The sequence below is a fragment of the Odontesthes bonariensis genome, chromosome 18 (genome assembly GCF_027942865.1).
Source record: "Odontesthes bonariensis isolate fOdoBon6 chromosome 18, fOdoBon6.hap1, whole genome shotgun sequence".
Lineage (NCBI taxonomy): Eukaryota > Metazoa > Chordata > Actinopteri > Atheriniformes > Atherinopsidae > Odontesthes > Odontesthes bonariensis.
The window spans coordinates 8,993,199-9,014,746 of NC_134523.1; the positions used below are offsets into that span (position 1 = coordinate 8,993,199).

Sequence of the window (21,548 nt, forward strand, 5' to 3'; positions counted from 1 at the left end):
CAAAGGAGGGCTGAAATGTTATGAGAAAGTATGATTAATTGATGGTGATGCTTGCCAAGTGAAGTGGGCAAATTTCCCCTCGGTTTGGTCATGCATATAAACAGGGGAAATAAGAAGTCCAGACATGGAAAGCAGAGCATGTCCAAAACCTTTTAGTCCCTGTGCTATAGCACAGTTCTTGGTATGTCATATGACTTTGATTATGTGTACTTATCTGAGTTGAATTGTTTGACTTGGAATAACCTAGCCGCTGATTGAGCAATGGCGTCCTCGTTTGTGCTCAACTTTCCACTAATTTGCCGACTTAAGCTTTACTGCCTGATGTCCGCTTTATCTTTTTAGATGACGATCAGCAAACTCATCCTGACTAACTAATGCATTCATATTTTTTTTTTGTAATCACATTTGATGAACCGTCTTTCCTGAAAGCCCACGAAAAACGTCACTTGTGCTTTTCAAGGAATGTATAACTCCACCAAAGGACCTGAATCTTTCTTATGCTTTAAATGACAAATGCAGATTTTAAATTAGTACAATGAAGATTGAGTTAACAATTTTGTATGGATGTGGTCACAGTAAAGGTGTTTCATTCAGTGAACAAGATGTGTTGTTAAGGTGCCTCTTATGGAGGTTCATTATTTTGTCTGCATCAAATTCCTCTAGGTTCTTTTTCCTGAATGAAAACTGAGTCATTAAAGTAAGTTTCTTTAATTTCTTCCTCAACAAAATGACAGTTTATCTGCATCGTCAGTGTTTAATCAAGTTCAGTCTATGAATAAATTCAGAGCACATTATGTCATTAATAATCACTTATGCCATATTCAATCATACTTCCTAATATAATAATAAAAAAAACGGACATAATGGATGACTGTGATATACTTTAACCATTTTACCTCAGGACACCATTTGACGAAACACTCAAAACGGTGGAAGTACGAGGATGGATTGCCTTGTCCTTAAATCATACTTCACTTTCATCAAATGTTCAAACATTAATCAAACTGAGGACGTGTTAAGTTTCATTCTGAGAAATGAAAAAGACCTCAAATTAAATTCAACAAAATGAATCCTGCGGGAGACGAAACGTATAGAAATAATTGAGGGAGGTAACTGGGAGACACAGGCGTCGTCTTTGCAGTTTTTGTAACATAAAAGCTTCAAGACTTGCTGTACATTTTCAACTGAAAACCAGAGCAGTCGTTATGTTTTCGTGTTTTTTTTGCAACGCTGTGGATATGACCATTGTTTCACCCGAACATTTGTCAAAGACCACAAATTGAGCTGAAAAAAACGCGTAAAGGGTTTGCACTTGGTTCAGTATCTTGCCCAAAGATACTTCTGACACAACCTGCTCCCCTTTCATTTGCAAGCTGGACAGCTAATGTCACCCCATAACAGCTGGATGTGTGATAACACGTGCTTAGTTAGAACCTAAACATATCTCAATACCAACCGGGAAATGTGTCTGTGCCGGCCTGAGTTCACTCAAACAGTCATTATCAACATATTCATAAAAATAATCTAGCTTCTTTTTGTGCCGTGTTTGGTGAGTTTAGGAAAGTGACAAAAAAAAAAAAGAAGGACGTTTTGACACACCGCAACTCTTCCACCCACTGTACAGTTTATTCTAATATTTCAATGTAATAATCTTGTGGTTTCTTCAATGAAAAACTGTGTCCATAGTCGTATTACAGTCATAGCCGATTATAACAAGGCAGCGCACCGACAAAAGCTTTTAAAAACTTCCTTTTTTAAAATCAAAACAGCTTGTTGCTGAAGTCATCACAAATTCCTGGCGTGTTAAAACTTTTTTGCACAAGTTCCCGATCCTTCTCTTTTCAGGGAAGCATCATTCTGACATCATCCAGTCTCAGAGTAAAAATCTTTTTTTGCATAAATGCTACAGCAGTTCATTGAGTGCAGCTTTACAGTAAAAGGCACTTTGGTAAATGCTGAGATGCGATATAACACATTAGTCTACCCTGGCATGGTGTAAATGAAGGTTTTTCATGCTGAACCATGATAAACAACAGTACCCAAACCCAAACAGTAAAAGAAGTTCTTCAGGCTCTGATCAGTTCTGTCCAGAAGGAAGAAGCAGGAAGGCCGTGTAGAATTTGGTTACTGTGACACAGAGCATTTCACGTTAACCAGGTCAGGACTACGCTGGTCTCAGTTCAGTTTTATACTTCCTTCTCTATAGTCAGAGTGGAGGGACATGATCGGATCCAGAGGTCACCACAACACCGGGAAGTCAATTTTGCTGAAGCCAGAGTCTCTGTGCAGCTCCCAGTACGTGTTGTTGCTCACCCACGTGTCATTCTTAGACTTCCTGTACGTACGCACACCCACACAAAAAAAGAAAGAAGAAAAAAACGTCACGACACCTTTTGAATAATTAGTCAATCACATTGGTATCTATCAAATTGGATCTGTTACGTTGTGGGGAGCAAAGTTTTTCAACATTTCTAACACAACGCAGGAGATGTTGCAGAGGGGATCGCAGATCATGCCACAGACTGATTTTTGGTGCCGAAACGTGAAAAAACTGTCTCGTTGCACACGAAGACATGCGTACGAACAAGCAAACAGCAGCGTACTTGAAAAAGCGTGGCTGATGGGACATGTTGTTGTCCTGCAGCACTTTCTTCCTCTCCCTCTGAAGCTGCTCTATCCTCTGTTTCTGCTCCTCGGCTCCTTCCACATTCCCCTCCTCAAGCAGCCTGGAAGAAAAATGGAGAGCCTCAGGATGGGAAACAGCTGGATTTCAGCCCCACTAAAGTGTAAGAAACATTTCTCCAGCCTCTCTCCTCTCGCACACAAAGGGAAAACTCTTTGTATGTGGCTGGCAGTTATTTACGCAAGTTTGGAAATATGAACATCTCTGTAAACATTTAGAAATAGGACAATGGTGTTCTTGTGTTTTCATCCTTCTGTTGCCATGGTAATGTTAATATTTCTGTCTCCACACCACATGGGTCTAACAAATCTTGGCCCACAAACTCGTGTTTTTAAAAAAAAAAAAAAGATTGGGACCAAATGGTTGAATTTCAGAGCATTTCATCAGTTCAGTCCAACTCTTCAAATTAGAGGGAATAAAAAAAAAAAAACAGTAAATTAGTTAAAAAAATACACACATTAAGATTGTAAATGCATAGAGACAGAAAACATAAATGAGAGTTTAAGAGTTGCGACCTCTGGTCCGGCCTGAAGCGTGTGTCTGTGGGGGGCAGCTGCGGTCTTAAGGTCGAGTCCAGCTCGTTTAACTCTATTGCAAACTGGGTGAAGCCGTAGAACTGCTCTTGGTCCACTGGCATCGGATCTGCAGACACACACGCACGCGTCAAAGTGAAAGCACTGCGGTGTTGTTGTACAGTCATAGTTGACATTTCCTGTAATTATTCACTCACTTGCTCGCCAGATACACGTGGCAGAAGGTGGGTCCCCTTGAAACACCGATTCGTGCCACTTTCCAAAAATGGAGTGCACCACTTCTCCATTTGAATCTGTGACCACACCCTCTATTTCATTCACTGTGGAGCTCCATGACCTTGCCTGAAGAAAAAGTAGGACGAAAAACAATCATGAAGAAAAGGAATGTATAAACAAATTTTTTTTTAAAGTAAGACGTTGTTTCCACTAGATGGCGCCATTGACCAAGATAGTACAGCATATGAGAAAGGAACTGTTTCAAGAGGCAGATCTGCTCACATACACGAGGAAGCCAAAATCCCACCGCACATTTGAATCAACCGCGCTACTTGCAAGCCTTTAATAGAGCTTTTGTGCTGTTCGTCTCTACAGGACAGGATTCACCTGAGGCATCACTAGAGAATTTCATCCACTAACTTTTCTTTCTTCTCAAAACTCATTTGTTCACAGCTACAGCAGAGGCATTCACAAAAAAGAAAAGAAAAAGGAAAATCTGTTTCCCCACCTTGACAAATGTTATTTTACACTGACAAACGTCACTGTTAACATTCTTGATGGCCATTTCTCCGTAGTGTTCGATCCATCGTTGGCCACTCAGGATGTTATGAATGCAGGACGTCACTTTGTTCCATTCATAGTGGTCCCCAAAGCTGGAGAAATCACACGCATGCTGTGTTTATTGTGTGTGAGGTGCGTGTCGTTTCATTTCGCTAACACATACAGCCTTCATTGTGCACACTGACAAAACGACCACATCAAATATACACACACTCGTGCATGCATTAACACACCCACAGAGAAGGAGCAAAGGACCTACGCAGGTAGCGTGACATGTGTGGTTCCCATGGGAACTATTTCCATGGATTTCCCCCAGAATTTATTTTTCCATCGCACATCTGAAATGACAAATGAAATGACAATTCAACAGGCAATATGGAACAATAGAAACTAATTAACACAATTTCAGTCTTCAAAGTTGTTCATCTGATCCCATAGACCCACAACAGCTTATTTTTATGCATCTTCTTTATTCATGTCCACAAAGAGAAACAAAGGAGGCAACAGGCTCCAGTTTCTTTGGCAACCGGCGGCTGTTCCATTGTATTTGAGAAACACGTTAATACCACCAGACTTAACGAATCAGGTCGCATTCTGCACAATAATTTGTTATATTATGCAAATGTAAGGTGGGATCATGAGGTCAAATCCAGTTTTTCACCTTGAATATAACCCTCGGCATGTTGGAAGCACTTGGGGATAAAAAAAATGATGTAATCTAAAAGTAAGCAAAGGCAGAAAGAGGACATTGGATGTTTATTCCAAACTTGTTCTCACCTTGCCAAAAGCTGAAGTTCCTTGAAGCCGAGTGACATGCTGAAACAGGTGGGTGATGACTCACCTGGGATTTGGAGAAAAGAGAGGATAAGATGCTTTGTCGCCTTTTCTGTGCATTTAGTAATCTAGACTGTGCTCTAATTCGGAGAATTGAGCAGATTGTGCAAGCTCTACCTGCTCCGCTATAAACCTGAAGCCCTTATCAGGTCTGTCGCACTCGTAACTCTCTCCGAGGACGGGATTAAAGGGTTTGCTTCCTGCCCGATAGTAGGTGGACGTATAGGCAGATATCGCAAATGTGGCAACATACACCTGTGTAGGAAAAGAGAAGGGAGAGGGGTGAAACGTCCGCACTGTGTGTTCACAAGAACGGCTGAATTTTCCCACTAACTCTGAATTCATACTTGTTGGCACGCGTGTCTCTGTGTGTAAATGACAGTTTGTGCTCGTGTCAGTATTGTGCTGTGATAGATGAATATGACTGTGTGTCTTGGTAACTAGCGTTCCAATAGAATAAATATGTATCCAGTCGTGTGGGAAAGTGAATCTACTGAAAGAAAAGGATCTATAAGGCAGATCTCTAAGAGGGGCACACACTGAACAGAAGACAAACATTGTTCTAAAAGCTGCTTGAAGATGAACACTAAGCTCAAAATGCACGTCAACAAAACGAGTCAGCAGACTTTAACCTTAAAGGAGAATTCCAGCTATTTTACAAACATATCCCATCTGTTGGAGACCCAGGAAAGTTGGCCAAAGGGAAAAACGCGAGAAAGTTTCATGCCCGCTGCGCAAGGTTGTCCAATTGCACTGATTTCCATGAAAGCGGGCTCTATCGGGCAAGCTTTTAACCTTTCCTGAGGCTCTTAACGTGTATCAAAATACTTTTTACCGAATTGGCCGTGGTGTCAGTAGCAATACAATTCAACCCAGGGGCTAACCATACCATTAGCTAGCACAGACATGATACATTTTGAGATTTCAAAAACAGCGCACCTACCTCTCTCAGCTTCCGTGTTCCACAGGCGTGCGCACAAATTAATCGCCGAAGTCATACACTATAGTATTCCAAAATTGTCTTTTTGTCCACCAAAAACGACCCTCGGGAACCGAACTACACATTGCCATGTTTGTTATTGTTTCCTATCGAACAGCTGACTCGTTTCAACACCCATTTTCGCCGTGATGTCATGACGTGTCAAATATGTCATAGACTAACGGGCAACTTCGCAAATGCAAAAATAACCGGGAATTCTTTTTACTCACCATGCGCTGGTAAGGATCTGCAGTCTGGTTTGCGGTGTCCAGGAGGTCGCTGTACTCGAGCTCCTCGCACAGCCTCTGCAAGGTGTTGAGTGGCTCGTTGAGCTGAACGGGCATGGCCACCTTGGACAGGTCCTTACCGATGTTGTTCCTCAGGATGTTCCACAGGCTTATGCTGCTGGCGGGACAGGGGGACGGCAGCGTGGCGCGTCGGCGGGCCTGCGTCACCGCGCTGCTGACTGAAGGACAAACGTGGTGAGACGGAGCCCCTCTGAGAGCTAAAACACGCGACAGGTTGTCTTGAGAAAAGATGATGATATCGTGTTATCCAGAGCAAATTAATCCAGATCAAACCCATATTTGTATTCGAAAGCGAACGCAGCTATTAACGCCTATTCTTTGTGTCCCTGCCCCCAGAGGCAAAGATGCAGTGACAATATATAAGTAAGTAATGAGTAATTTCCCCAATTTGACACATTCAGAATTTATTTGATGCCGACACTCTGAGTAAAATACACAGGAGGATTAGTCACAGACAGACAATCCCTGCCTCACTGACAGCACAGCAAAAGGTTTCTTTACTCCGTCTTGTTTTTCCATCCGCTGAAGGGGTTAGTGTGACTTCACACATACACACACACACATGCAGAAACACATGTAACTGTATCATGTACTAGAGTTGTGTCTCTCACTGCCTCCGTCGTACGTGTCCATGGAGACACTGTCGCTGACATCACTGATATACGAGTCATCATCGGACACCTGCAGACAGAAAATCAATGAGGAAAGGTCAACGAGTCTTTGGAGTGGAACGAATAGAACTCAAAGCAGAGCGTTTAGTGAAAGTATTGAGAAAAAGAGAAAAGGATTGTGCGTGCCACCCCTTTCAGTCGTGTTGACTTGTTTTTAATCAAAAATGAGTCAATGAACTCATTTGAAATTAATTTTTGACCTTCAGTCAATTTATTTCAGACATTTATGAAGCAGAAAATGAAAACACTGCTTATTCAAGTTGTCGAAAAAAGGGCAAGAGATCACCATTTACAGTGGCTCCAGTGAAGGAAATATTCTGATAATAACCTGACCAGGTTTTTTCCGATCACCTTAACCTGAACAAGGTCATAATTGAAGCAATAATAGAACTAAGATATGTAGAGATTTTCTTGACATGTTTACCCCTTTAGGGCATTATCTCGTGTGACAGCATCTGACAACAAACTACTGCTTTACAACGCATTCTCAGTTCCTTTTTACTTTTTAAGAACCCAGCCGCTTGTTTTAAACTTGTTTTCATAGAGTGTCTTTCTTATTTCTGCCACAAGATCTGGCAACACCGGCTCCAGAAGCAGAGTCGGTGCAGAACAGGAAGTCTGTGATAAAAAGAAGACACACTTGCGGGGTGAGAAAGGTACCAGAGTAATGTCACATACTTTAAAAGATATGGATTTTATGTAGGTTTTTGGGTGAGCGCTAAGATGGTGGTGGCATGGGAGGATGTATTGTAGGTGTGACTTATTAATCAAACTCAAATTTTATATAATTGATTTATACTGAAACATGAATGGATTATCCTATACGCGACTGATGTAAACACTGCAACTGGAATAATGTCATATTTAGAAGTTTGTTCAAACGCACTATTCCCATTCAGAGACAATTTTACACGAAAATTTACTGAAACAAAGAGACGACCAAAAGGGGGTAAGAAGTATCGCTATCATACTGTCAAGTTCATGGGGTTTTCCCCATGTATTTAGTTCTGTGTTTTATCATGTTTCAGGTCACGTCACATCTTAGTTTTTAAGTTCATGTTTAGTTAAGTCTTGCCATGTTTTGCCATTGTTTTTTCCTCAGTCCCCATGTTCAGGTCATTAGTTTCATTCACTTCACCTGTCATCAGCTGCACTCACTCACCAATCACCCTCCACAGTACTCAATCTCCCAGTTTGTTCATGTTCATGGCCAGATCCACACCCGTCACAGTCACAGCCAAGTTAAGTGCCTTTCAAGTTAGTCCAAGTCACTGTCCAAGTCATGTTCTTTGTTTTGTTGGGTCTCAGTCATGTTTTGTTTTCATAGTTTTTGTCATCCGGCTCAGCCGCGCTTTGTTTTGTCCTTGTTTTCTGAATAATAAACCAAGTTTTGTTGTTGAAGTATCTGCATCCGTATCCTTCCACGCCTCGCACCCACCCTTACCTGACACATACAGTCCCTGTTTTTACTTTGTAGTTACACCTTCACATCTTCAAGAACTTCCTGTAAAAACTACGGAGGGCCTCTTATTAATCAATTTGAATTGGTTTCAACCAATAAAGCAAACTTGGACTTTTCCAGACATTTTTCATTGTTTTTTTACATAAACAAAAGGTGAATTAGTTACGCTGTCGTACCTGCTGATTGTAACGAGCAACTGTTCTAAAAATGTGTGTAATCATTCCCCAGAAAAGGAAAGTTAATTATAGAAATCACAAATCTTACTGTCATTGTCTGGCATTTCTTAGAATGTCCAAACATAGGTTTAAGACTTTAAGGGTGCGCAGGAACCCAGAATGAAGTGAATAGTCAGAAGAGTCAAGCACATGTACATGAACAGACAGTTTGCTTATTGTTGCTTCTATTAATTGAATATTCATAAAAACAACAAAGTAGATGCAGCAGATATTGACTGACCTCATTTTCGGATGAAGAAGAGGAGAGGAGGTACTCCTGAGCGTCATAGAATTCCAGCATGGACTCTGGAATCGATACTTTGCTCTCGTTAGAGACCTGGTGGACCAGTGAGTGGGAGGGACCTGCGCATTCCTGATTGAAGACATTAGTTAAAGTGAATTAGACACACGATGGGAGTAATCAGGCAGAGAAATGAGTTTTGGATTGAGAGGAACACTCACTGAGGAGTAGCCAGTCTTCAGTCCCATAACCTGAGCCGCCTGGGGGGCTTGCAGGTCGATGGTGTGCTTCAATTTGTCTTTCTCTGTCACCAGTGAACTATATGCTGATTTTAGAGTAACATGGACTAGGGAGAATCAAATGCCAGATACAGAAAAGAAACAGGGAAAATTAGGTTCAGAGTTGTCATGGAAACTATGTTGGCATATACAAGCTGATACCAAAATGCTTCTTTTTTTCCCCCCTCTCTCCACAGAAAAAACACCCTCAAAGCAAACTACCAGACATCTACTCACTGTTGTTGGCCAGCCGGCAGAAGTCCTCCTGTAGACGTGACACGTTTGTGGGTGAGTCGGGGGATTCAGGACAGACCTCCTGAGTGGCTGACTCTGTGGTAGGGAGGTTGGGATTGGAGGCGTGCAGGCGAGGGGACTGGGAGGAAATGCAGCTTGGGACCTGGTGATCAAACAAAGGAAGATGAGTCATCATTTCCCTGTAATTCCCACTTAAATGCTGAGAACTGACGTTAAATGACCAGCAGTAGAAAATAGAAAAAGAAAACGAGAGACAGAATATGGACATGTACTTGTAGTGTGGATTTGGTTTCTTTGCCATTGTTTTTGGATCGCCATCTCCGTGGCCTCTTCTCCTTTTTGGGGTTGTCATAAGTAGATGTCTGTGGTCGAACAAGAAGCAGAAATGGAACATGGTATTAGCAAAATGGCTTCCTTAATTCTTACATTTGTTAATTTTTTCTTTCTTTAATTTTTTTTTTAAAACTTCTAAATCATCTGTCAATTTTCTGATTCCCCCCCAAAAACTATAATGACAAAGAGCGATTGCACGTTTAACTGTGGTTAACTTTGAAGCTTACTTGAAGTGAACTGATGGCTGGAGCTGAGTATGTGCGGTGCATGACCTCCATGCTCTTCAGCAGCAGGTTGAGTTCCAGCAGATAGGATTCACATTCCTCCAGCTCTGAATGAATAACAGATTGTCAATAGATCAGAGAGCGGGTGCATGAAGACGTGCCGACGAGGGGGTAAAACAGAACATGGAACACTACAGTGAGACGCACTGCAACAAGTAAGCAGACAGAAGCAAACAGCGTAAGAAGGAGCAGCTCACCTTTGGAGCACTTTTTCATGTCCTCAGAGGAGTGGAGCCAGGAGCTGACTTTTGCCTGGTGGACCGATGCCTGCTTGGTGAGAGTTGCCCTCTGAGTAAGAAGAAAGGCACACAAAGGAGAATGTGATGCACATGAGCTTTTCAGCAACCCCCACCCCCCCAAAAAGAAACCCTTTATAATAACTTACTTTTCGAAGCGAGTCACTAAAGGAGGGGGGGGACGATGAATTGGGGTAGAAGAGGTGCCTCTCATGGGGATACATAGCAATTTCATTCTGCCGAAACACGCGGTGGTGACGCAGCTTTGACACCCACTCCTCAAACAGCTCCGGAGACTTCACCTGGGTGCCATAACATGTAATTAGGACGAGTACGTTTAAGGAAGCTCCTGTGAAGGTCTTCTTAAGAAAAAGGCAGAGGAAATTAAAGGAAATGCCTGCAGATAGTGAAGCATTTGCTTGTGTGTGTATGGCTCAGACAACAAAAGAATACCACTAAACTTAAGGCTAGGGAGTTACCTTTAGGTGAAAAATGTTGTCCTCTGTGTCCAGGTCAATACACATGGCTTTTTTCTTGATCGACATAACAGAGAGGCCGACATCTATAGAGCCATGGAGCTTGCCCTTCTGCAACTGCGCAAAAATAATTTGCTTGATGTTAGCATCTAGTTTGGGAGTGTGTGTGTGTGTGTGTGTGTGTGTGTGTGTGTGTGTGTGCGTGTGTGTGCGTGTGTGTGCGTGGAGCTATGGCAGAGATGTGGCGCTCATCAGGGGACGCTTACATCACTTCCACGCTTTGCATACTTCAAGATTCCTCTCTCCAACACAAAGTATCTCTAAGGAGGAAGAAAACAAAATAAAAATCAATAATCTTTTGGGAGAGGTGACATGGTTCTTGCTTAATAAGAGTTAAACTTCAACTTTGCATTTTACAGTGCTTTTCATGTGACCCTGTCATTTAAATTTTACAACAGCAGCAGGGAAATAAGTGCTCAGCAGTGAGGATAGTGGTGACATACAGGCAGAACTGGGGCTTACGGGCACATTTTAGTTTTACAATCAGCGGCACACGCAGGCATAGCACTCTGACAAGACGAGGCCTTTTTATCAGTTGCAAAGTGGACTGTTAAAAGTGGTGGTTTCATCATGTTGCAAGGCAGAATTTTCCAGGTATGCATGAGCACAGTCACAGGGAGGGAAGGGGGTGGAGGATGAGTCAGGGTTACAATTTATTCAGCTGGGGATGAAAGGATTGGAAAGAAAGAAATCTTATAGAAATGTACAAAAGACAAGGAGATTAAGTGCGGAAATAGCTTTAGGTAATAAAAAGGAAGCAGGACAGAACTCTAGTTGGACTTCTGGACAATATTAATCTTGGAATGTAAAACTCCTGTTTCTCCAACTGAATTAAAGAATGGAATAACACACACACAAAAAAAAAAACAGAAAGTAAAATCCACAGCAAGGAGACTCCAGCAGGCTCACCTTATGCCAACCCTTCATGGGCCACTTCCTCCTCTTGAGCACAAAGCCCTCCTGTTTGTTGGGCTCTTGCATGCTGGCAGGAACCCCCCTGAGCCCCTCCACAATCTCCCAGCTATCCTGAGGGGGACAAAAAGAGGCAACATAGCATGAGCTGGCTGCCTTCAGATGACAGAGGTATTTAAACCTAACATTCGGGCTAACTGTTGTCAAGACAGTGGCTTCAGTCATAAAAAAAAAAAAAAAAAAAAAAAAAAGTTATTGCATGTTCTTTTCTTTAAAGAGTGTGTCTTGTGATTCTAGGCACACTTCAATGTGTGCTTCACATATTGACGGTTGTTTTCTCAAAGACCAATTCAAAATATTTTATGGCTACACAGCACACCAACCCACAGGCTAACACCACGCTGCAATTACATTAAGCAAATCAGAGGTCAGCTGATATCAAGCATGAAGAAAACACATTGTAAACCGGCAACAGTGGCGGCAGGCGCCACACATATGTACCTGGTTGCTGTCGTGTTTCGAGGAGCCACTGCTGTCACTGTGAGTGGGTGACGGTGATGTCATCTTATTGCGACCGAACTGTTCTTTCCCCAAGTGTTGTCTTGTTTCTGTGGAAACCGTGGCAATCGAGATCACATGGGAGCCTCTGGGAGCATCACTCTGACCTTTGAAGGCCACGCCAACAGTCAGCACTGCCGAGAAAGGTTACAGCAAAATGATGTCGGAGCCACACAGAGGTTATGCTGATTTCAAAGAGATGAGCGGCTGCGCAAGGCATCTGCGAACGGGACCGACGGAGGACTCGTTTACTCGGTTTGTGTATGAGTAACTGTAAAATCCCCAAAGTCTGATGTTGGCTCAGTTTTAGGGAAGCTGGACAGAAATATCCAGACTACATTCATAATCACGATCTCTCACACGCGTCATGATCAGATGTGCAAATAGATGCTCGGCTTTCTGTGGACTAAATACATGCATAAGCTCAAAGAAATGCTTCAAAGTCAATACTTATGGCCATGGCGGTACCACACACGAACAATGATCAAAGGACCACTGCCTTTGATCATTGGTCTTGTATGGTAATGGAACCATGTAAGCATCAGCAAACTATTTGGAATTCTAACATCAAATAATCTAAACAGTCCTTGAAAAATCCCATTAAAACATTATGACTCTAAAGGTTACAAGATCCAACTTTAGCGCCGTTAGAGTCAAACTGCCCATAATGTTCAGGCAGGTGAAGGTGTTTTCTAATCACATGTTCTCTATCTTACATTCATATATGTTTATGTACCTCTGCCAACACCAGTCTCATATCTATTGCATACATGTACAGTTTTACTCCACTTGCATACCATCAAAGGGTTTGGCTGGCTGCTGCTGTGTTGGCTTTTTTTATACATGACTCTCAAACAGTTTTTGAATGTGCTCAACAGATTTGGTGCTTTTCCAACATAATCAAAGCCTCTTTTCATTTTAGCAATGAATTGTTATAACCTCAGTGCGACTGACCTGAACAATGCTCAAACGTCTTTTGATTCAACACCTACAACAACAGGAACCCGAAGAAAGCGATTTCACGTTTGAGTTCTGCCTTAAAGCTCAGACGCACAGTGTCGCCTGAAGTTTTTTCAGACCGCTTTCAATTCAGGTTACCATTATTCATTTTACTTTCTTTAAAAGTAGCCTGATGATGCAAGGGGCACCGGTGAACACTGGAGATTAGACTCCATATTAACTGAAAGGGAGCTCCAACAGAACCAGAGTCAAATAATGATCTAATCTCTGTTTCATAAGATGAGGCTTTTTTTGTTCTGATTTAAGTAATACAACTGCCTTTTGGTACATTTTCAGAGGGCTTTCAGTTGCCTTTTAGTGAGTAGTGACAAGTGACTTTTGTCTGGCCTCTCTAAACAGCTGGCTGCTGGAGCACTGCGCTGACAGTTGTCCTTCTGAAAGGTTTCCGATCTCCACAAAGGAACTCTAGATTTCACTCAGAGGGACAATTTGCTTGTGTCCCTCCCCAGACCTGTGCTTTTCAAACAGTCATTTATAGAAAACCTACTTTAACCCCACGCCCTGATTTTCATTCTTACACACACCATCCACCATGGCAAGTAAGTGCAAAGTAAGCGTCCAAAGAATTAGATTTGCCACACGCGGACAGCGGTTAAATAGCAGGAGAGCGTTTCAAAGCAAACTGATAGAAGAAGGATGCATCAGAACTTAAACGCAAACAAAGAATCTGAAGGTTTACGTAAATGTGATATTTTCGTCTTCTATTTCAGTGGAGCACTTGAAACGGTCCGCACTGTGATTCCCAAAGCTGTACTGTTCACGAGTAGTGAGCAAAATTCATGAAACATCCCACTCATGCCGTGATGCAATATTCATTCTTCTCCTTACCACAAATGACACAACCTGCCCCAACCTGGCTGTGTAAGGTAAGCTTCTGTCTGTGTTTTAGCACCCCGGCCCCCTTTCTTGCTGATACTGTCTAAGATCTGTGGTTATGTGGAAGTGACGCATAAAGGTGATAAGGGCACATCCCTGCCTGGTGGGAATGCCTGCGAGCTTTGTGTGTGCTTGCACGCATGCAAATTTGTGTAAACTTCTGAATTCTAATGTATGCTGCCGACTACACTCTGCAAACACTGGTGGTTTAAGTGAGTGTTTGCGTGTGTTTTGTGAAGTTCCCCAAGGCCTCGCCGGCTGTCTGTACCATGCTCAGGACGTGAGTCATCAACAGGAAAGAATGTGCTCCGTGCTTCGATACCTCCAACACACCACAACGCCAGGCTAGCTACAGTCAACACTAAGCTAAAAGCAGACTGGAACACACGGGCGGCCCACTTACTTCACAGCTCAGGAGCACAGGCTAAAAGGACAGACAACAAATTTGAGTAGGTTTCACATGATAAACTCGGGGGAACTTGATTTAGCTCGTCAAGCTGTTCTGTTCGCACTTGTCAGGCTGTGACTTGCCTGCTGTCTTAAGCTGCGTTTCATGCTTTTTTGGACATAGATCCAGTCAGGAATGTACTAAATACAACATCTGCATACAGCTACAGCTGTGAAAATGCACCCATTTGTAATCTTAAAAAACAAAATAAAAACAAACATAAAAAACCAGCAAATTTGCATCTAACAATGAAACGCTCAAATACATGTTTTTCTTTTTACATACATCACTGACTCATTCTTATCAGGGCTACCAAATAGCAAATAAATTAGGCCAGTAGCAACAGCTTCTTCACCCCTTTCATACAACTCAGAGGCAAAGTTTGCAACAACACACTTCCTCAGAATGAAACCTCAAACATTGTTTAGGTGCATTAGTGCAGAGGTTTTGTTTGAAGCCTCGTTACCTTACTGCATTCCCCCCCCCAGAAAAGCCTGTGAGTATAAACACGTAGCAAAAACCTTACGCCACAGATAAAGTGTGAATGATGCTGGGACACGACTCCCTGAACATCCCACCGTGTGCCCTAGTTACAGTACGTTATCTCCACTGATTAGTGAAAGACTGTATACCGCCAAGCTTTCTGCAGAGTAAGACTAGAAGAACTGGTGCTTTCTGCTCGTAGCCTTGCATAACATGAGTCAATCATTAATGACATGACACCACGTAAACGATCTGTTCAACGACCCAAATGAGGAAGGAAAGCATTTAAAGCTGTGTTTTTCTTTTTTTCCCAAAGGCACCAGAATTTGCCAGGTGAGCCAACAGGAAGGAAGAGACGGCACAGATGAACGGTTTAGCCTGCATGTATTAATTCAGAGAGTAATATTTGGCGGCATGAATAATATGTGATCCAGTGACCAACCAATCAGGAGTATATCTCGGTACGTTTACCGTAGTTTCTGTTGCACTGGACAAAAAGTACCTGGAAGGCCCTATGATGTGTACACTTTTCCCCTCGAGTTTCTCTTCGAAATGGAACTTTAAACCAAGTGGGCGTGGATGCATACATTCGGGAGACAAAGTAGAGGGGACGCCGGCGTCCTGTAAAAGATCATGAGGCGATCACGTGACAACCCACTTTGTTGTGAAAAGGCATACATACGCTATGAATCCAAATGAACCTCAGAAATAATCATCTAACCTACTTTTTTTGGGGTCGAGCATGACGACAGGCAGCACGTATTCTCACAGAACACATATTTTCTTCACAAAGCAAAGCTGAGACCTATTCTTCAACAGTTTCTGGCTAACACCTGAGGGACTGGAGTTTCTGGTCCTGGCATTAAGAAAAACAACAAAACAACCCATTGATTGCCGCTCCATAAACTTTCTGACTGCCATCAACCGAACAGTCCACATAGTTGTGTGTCCTCCTCATTACTGGCTTAAAGGTCCTCGCAGATTACAGGATTATCATGTCAAAACTGTGGATGATCCACAGACGCTTTATAAGACTCACATCTGGCGATATCTATTTAATTCCTCAAAACAAAAATGCTGGAACTAAAATAGAGTAGCAGATTAGTGGCAGCATATGGTTGATGGCAGCAGCAGTCATTTTATCTGACCTCTGACTTCAAGTCTGAGCATACGGCTCATAGGACTGACTTTTTTAAAAAGCTATTCAAACGCCACTTTTTCGTCTGAGAAAGAGACAGTGCCTGAGTTTCCTGCCAGCAATCAGAGAAAAACTAATGCGGCCATCAGCGAGGGATCAAAGAGACACAAACAGCCCGAATATGCCACTTAGCAGTCAGCTATTTTAGATTGCGCTCAAAGAGCGACAGAAAGAGAACAAGCCTCAGAAACAGCGTGCCCTCAGATACCTGACTGCTGTGTTTTTGACAAGCTGCATCACAAAATAAATGAACTCGGTCTGTCACTGCTCAACCACAGATTGCTGTGGATACACGGAAAAAAAAAAAAAAAGAGAAAAAGAAAAAAAATTAGCACGTTTGTTATTTCTAAATAATGTGAAGACGATAAACTGAATTATTTTTAGAACCTGCACTCACAGAAGCATGATTTCACACAAGTCTCTCTTCTGGCCGGCTTAAATGGAAGTAGGGCAGAACACCCCTCAGCCTCGTGCAAGCACAGGCAGGCTATTCACAGAGCGGCCGCTTGGTGCATTAGTCAAGTGGGAGCGCTCTGTATTCCCCAGCTTTTCAGTGGGTGTTGTGTAAAGGAGAAAGTGACACAGAGATAACTCTGTGAGTCACGTCGGCCACGCTGGACGTTTACACCCGGGAATGTTGCAGCAGGAAAAAAAAACATTTGAGCTGGACAGCGATCAGCTGATTAACTGACTTAAAACAGACCCCTGCGGCAGAATCCTCCTTCAGCCCGAGATAACGAGAGCACTGGAAGAGCAGCCCTAAACAGAGCCACATGCAGTAGGAAATTTATCTCTTGCTCAAGGACACTTCAAGAAGGCAGATGCTCGCTAACGGCTGGGTCTGAACCATCTTGAAGTATAGTGCTTTACTCAGTGCACAGAGCATTAGCAGGCAGGCACTGCAACTACTAGTCTGGAGGGGGCTTAGTGGGGAAAATTAGATAGTTTAGATGACTCACTGTCACATGATTGAATATTGACTAATATACTTTTCCATCCATCAGGGCAAACAATGCCAAAGTCAGTGATCGAACAAGATTGATCACTGACGATTGAACGATTTCACTAGCGATCAAATGATTTTATTCAGTTTGCCTGCAAAAATTCAAATAAACTGGAATTGGCCAAGGAAACTGGTGCAAGTGGTGCATCTCTCAAACAAATCCGTCACAACTTTAAGGCAACGTGGTTCCTGCTTTTGGCGGAAATGATCTCTTCTAAGACAGATTTTGTTTGGGGTTGCGTGGTGGTGTGGTGGTTAGTGCAGTCAAGCTCCTATCTCGGCAATAATCTTTCCGTGTTTGCGTGTTCTCTCCTCCTGAGCATGCATTATTCGACGGTCGGAGTCTGAGTGCGAGTGTGCAGAGGTCGTTTCTCTCCGTGTTGGGCCTGCGATGGACCTGTCCGGGGTGTACCCTACCTCCTGCCCAGGGGCAACTGGAATACTCTGAATACGATGAAGTGATGGAAAATGAACATGTGACTTCGTGTGTCTTTTTGAGACAAAATCCAATCATTCTGAGTCTTCCTCTTGTGCTCCGCTCACTGCGGCGCACCCTGAGCCTGCATGTTACTTACTGGCAACACGCTTTGTTTTGTACACACAACAATTTTCCGAGAATGAGCTGTGTGTCCGAGAAGGTTTAAATCAGAAAGAAATTATGCGGCATCAGACACGCCTGCCTTGCATGGAAACTAAGAACCCTTCAGGTTTACTTTTGTGTGAAGACAGCATAAAATGTTGAAGCGTGGCACACAGCCAGTTGACCTTATTTGACAACACAAGTCTTGATATCCAACTATTGAGCATGCGTACTGTGCAGCCCAACGAGTATTACTATGCAATAGCCTAAGTCCTCGATTAATGGATTAATAATTCAAGTTCTAAAATTTCTGAATTATTCTCTGAGATTAGACATGTCTACAGAAAATAACCGCAGGGCAGCAGTTTAGTTTGCATGTGGCTTGAATGCTGAGTTGGCGGTAAGCACACAGGCTATCAGTGACTTTCACAGTGATAGTGATGCCATCACTGCCCGTGCTTAAAATGATCTCGTCTGGAGGAAGAGGTGCTGATGCCCTGTATCGATTTACAGCACAATGGGATCAAAGTCACTCAAGCAGCACAAAAGCCACAGGGAAGTGATTATTTCATGATAATTGGCAGAAGTGAATCATCTTCTGAATACTTGGTGAGCTAATCTTTCCTTTTGTAGCCTGCTAAATGAAAAACGCCCGAGAACTGTACCATTGCTCCAGGTAAACAGGCAAGTCCCCCACTACCGAGACCTCATCAGAACAACCTCAATACTTAACAAAAAAAACAAAACACGTAGATTAAAAATAACTGTTTAATTATGCCGTGTATGATGTCAGAACTGCAGCCAGTCGGGATTGGTGTGATTAAATATTCACGAATAGGGGACAAACTCCTCAGGGAGTAACCACAGGTGGCCGCGCTCAGACTGTTCCTGCTGCCAGCAGTCGGCTCGGCACGTCAAAACTTGTAAGCGTTAAGAAAATGTCCAATATGTTCCCTTTAGTCGGGAGGCAGACAGCCGCAAACAAGCCAAAACGTTAACAATTCGCGTACATAAACCGAGTCCAACAATAACCGGGCTCAAAATATCAAGGAGTCCATCAATAATTCTATCGAAAGCGATTTTTCAGTTGATCTGCTGAACGACGGACAGCGCTGTCAAGTCTGCCGCTCAAGTCTAACGGAAGCGACGTTACAACAGCCAAAACACAGAGCGACTTTCACGTGAGTTACGAGTGTTGATAAAAAAAAATATATATATAAATGCTTACGGTTCTGTGGCGAAAGCTACAGCATCCTACCCAGACAGCAGAGCGACACACGGCACCTGGCTTTGGACTGCTCCTGGTTTCGTGGCCAGAGCAGAGTGTCGTGGACGGGGAGGGATTTGCTTGAGCAGCAGGTGTGAGTGACGTCCTTCTAAGCTAATCACAATCAAGGATAACTCAGAGAGGCGGGGCATGAAGAGTGGGGAGGGGACATTGTTTAAACAGGCCTTGAAGTGACGTAGGCAAAAAATGTAAAGACAGAAAATCTTGTCGAGGTGAAAGTTTAACCTCAACGTTGCAGAGCGTGCGTCAGGTAAGTTGCTGACAAATGTGACGCACAGGTCATGTGAATAGACAAAAAAAGCCAGCTTAGGTTTCTGTTAATACAGCAAGCCTCTTAACTTCAAAGATAAGACAATTGCCACTCGTGTTTTACGTTCCCCAAGTTCACTCTGCTTTAGGGTATTAACTAATGCGGGCTCTTTGCTTGTAGCCACCAAAAGATGAACTACTACATAAGAGCAAATTTTGGCTGCTTTGTAGGTTAGACAAAGTCCTAAGAACAGCAGCATGTGCAGGAGTATACACACAAAATACAAGAACACACAAACGCATTAAATTCTTGAGTAATCTACTGTGATGTCACAAGGCCAAGTTATCTATTTAAAATGTTGTTAGTTTTGTCGAGAAAAAACAAAACAACTGAACAACACAAAACTCTCTGCTAGGCCAGATTGCTGAAAGCGGTGAATGTCTGGTTACTCGTCAGTCTATTTAATCTAGAACATTATATTTTAACATCTACAACCTTGCAGAGTATGAGCATTTTGTTAAAAACACACGCGCACGCACACAAAGCAATGAGTTGGAGGGGTTCAGCACATCTGGTAATCTCTCTGGTTTTATTGCCAAATAACATTGCTGATAGTCCTGGGACAGATTGTCTGGTGAATTTCCAAAGACATTTTGCGTGCAAAAGATGGCTTCACCCGCAACTGCTGACTGTCTACTTAAACAATGAATAAGTGAGAGAAGTTGTGTGACTGCTTCTTGACGATATGAGCAAGTTGGTGAACAACTTGGCATGTGCTTACGTGTATCTGCCTAATCCGCCATGTTTTCCCTGAAAAGCTCTGCTCCTCTGCCGTCCTTGTGGCCCTGTTCTCCACCTCCGTGTCGGGGATTTGTTGATCCAACAAAACAAATTCCCTCCTTTGCATGGGCATGAGGCAGACTTCCTGTCTGGGTTTATTTCTATGGCAACAGAAGGACGGGAAAAACATAGAGAAGAGGAGGGATTGAGGGGGGTTTTTGAAAAGGAGAGTAAATGGGCTGGGTGTGTCCAGAAACAACTTAGAATCAAAAGTAATGGAAGTGCTTGGTGCGAAAAGGAATGTAGGCTTTCCCACGTCAAGACTGGGACTAAGAGAGAGAGTGTCTGCTGCTTACATGTCGCTGTGTAGGGCTCAGAGTGGCACAGGCATAAAGAGGCTGTTATCTGGGCTTGTGTCACTGGCTTCTCCTTGTAAAACTAAAGTGTATTCCACTGTAGCCTACTCACCTAAGGAGTGCATAGTTGTAGCCACAATGGGACACACCCTTGCTCCGTCCACAGCTGACAAACTCTGAACGGTGCTGGTCTGCGCACAATGACTGCATTCGGCGGCCTAGAAAGTGCCCCAGATTTTCAGTGATCGTGACTTTTAAACAAGGTCTAGTTATACAGGCCTAATTTGAAACTTTACAGACAAACACGGGGACAGCCATAAACACGATGATATAAACTGAAACACAAGTTATTTATATCACTTATCACCTCTCTTCCACTTACAACAGACATGGAGGAGCGAGACGCAGTACCGTGCAAGCCAATTGTGTGTTACAGTGCCATCTGTAGGTTAGCTTTGGTTACTGCACACAGAGTAGCTTGTATTCAGGCAGGAAGCCATAATGCTGGTAGGGCCTCGTGATATTTACACTCCATACAAAGGCCTGCCATTTACTTCAGTATGAGCAGTGTGCAGTTTCATTCCAAGTGTGAAAGGGATGCAGTGCAGGGAGGCGGCACCCTTTAACTAAGAGACCTCTGTCTTCTGAAGCTGAACTTGATCCTCGATTATAGGCTGGACTAACATGCAACCCCTCTCTGTGGTGCTCTGTTTAGGACCACTGCCTTATTCAAGTTGGGGATTTCAGTAGGGTTTTGTATGTGGTAAAATGGACCGAAAACGCAGGAATGCACCACGTGCTGTTGTCACAAAGGACAGACCTGAAAAACGAGGCATTTACTCACGCTGCTACAGTGTAATGCTTTCCATGTTAGTGATCTTGCTTTTGTAGTCTCCTATTTTCTATATTATACTAAACACAAAGGGCAACTGATGGTGGTGTGGCTTGTTTTTTTGCGGGGTCAGATGCCAAAGTACTGGTACAAATCTACAGTTTGGCTTGATGACGAGGGAACCTCAGGTACAACAAAGTCACCGGAATCTATCGTTGGTAGAGTTTTAACATCCGCTTTCATCTCTAAATGAACAAAAATAACATCTGCTTTCATCTTTAAAAGAACATGGATGGCCGCTGAACATTTAATGTTCACCCATCCAGTAGCTGCTCTGTT

At 43.0% G+C, this 21,548-nt stretch overlaps 1 protein-coding gene across 4 annotated transcripts; it reads right to left on the minus strand.

Annotated features, from left to right (window-relative positions):
- Positions 1-1,602: 1,602 nt before the first annotated feature.
- Positions 1,603-14,415, minus strand: LOC142367074 (oxysterol-binding protein-related protein 3-like). 4 transcript variants are annotated; one of them, XM_075448977.1, is made up of 22 exons: positions 14,395-14,415; positions 12,039-12,229; positions 11,535-11,651; positions 10,832-10,885; positions 10,569-10,682; positions 10,239-10,391; positions 10,051-10,141; positions 9,797-9,900; positions 9,509-9,598; positions 9,219-9,378; positions 8,925-9,049; positions 8,704-8,835; positions 6,726-6,795; positions 6,037-6,272; positions 4,945-5,082; positions 4,771-4,834; positions 4,253-4,331; positions 3,941-4,085; positions 3,414-3,558; positions 3,199-3,325; positions 2,604-2,726; positions 1,603-2,335 (listed from the first exon to the last, which is right to left on the minus strand). In XM_075448977.1, coding segments are annotated over exons 1-22 (2,556 nt in total). In that variant the 5' UTR covers positions 14,396-14,415; the 3' UTR covers positions 1,603-2,238. The 4 variants fall into 4 exon arrangements, with proteins under 4 accessions (XP_075305092.1, XP_075305090.1, XP_075305091.1 ...); XM_075448975.1 differs by having other exon boundaries at positions 6,037-6,311; XM_075448976.1 differs by having other exon boundaries at positions 6,708-6,795.
- Positions 14,416-21,548: the final 7,133 nt, after the last annotated feature.

Coding starts and splice junctions, on each gene's coding strand:
- LOC142367074 (XM_075448974.1), bottom strand. Junction 10,886..11,534: donor CCATGAAGGGTTGGCATAAG/GTGAGCCTGCTG, acceptor CTTCCTCCTTAG/AGATACTTTGTGTTGGAGAG. Junction 8,836..8,924: donor TGAAGACTGGCTACTCCTCA/GTGAGTGTTCCT, acceptor GTCTTCAATCAG/GAATGCGCAGGTCCCTCCCA.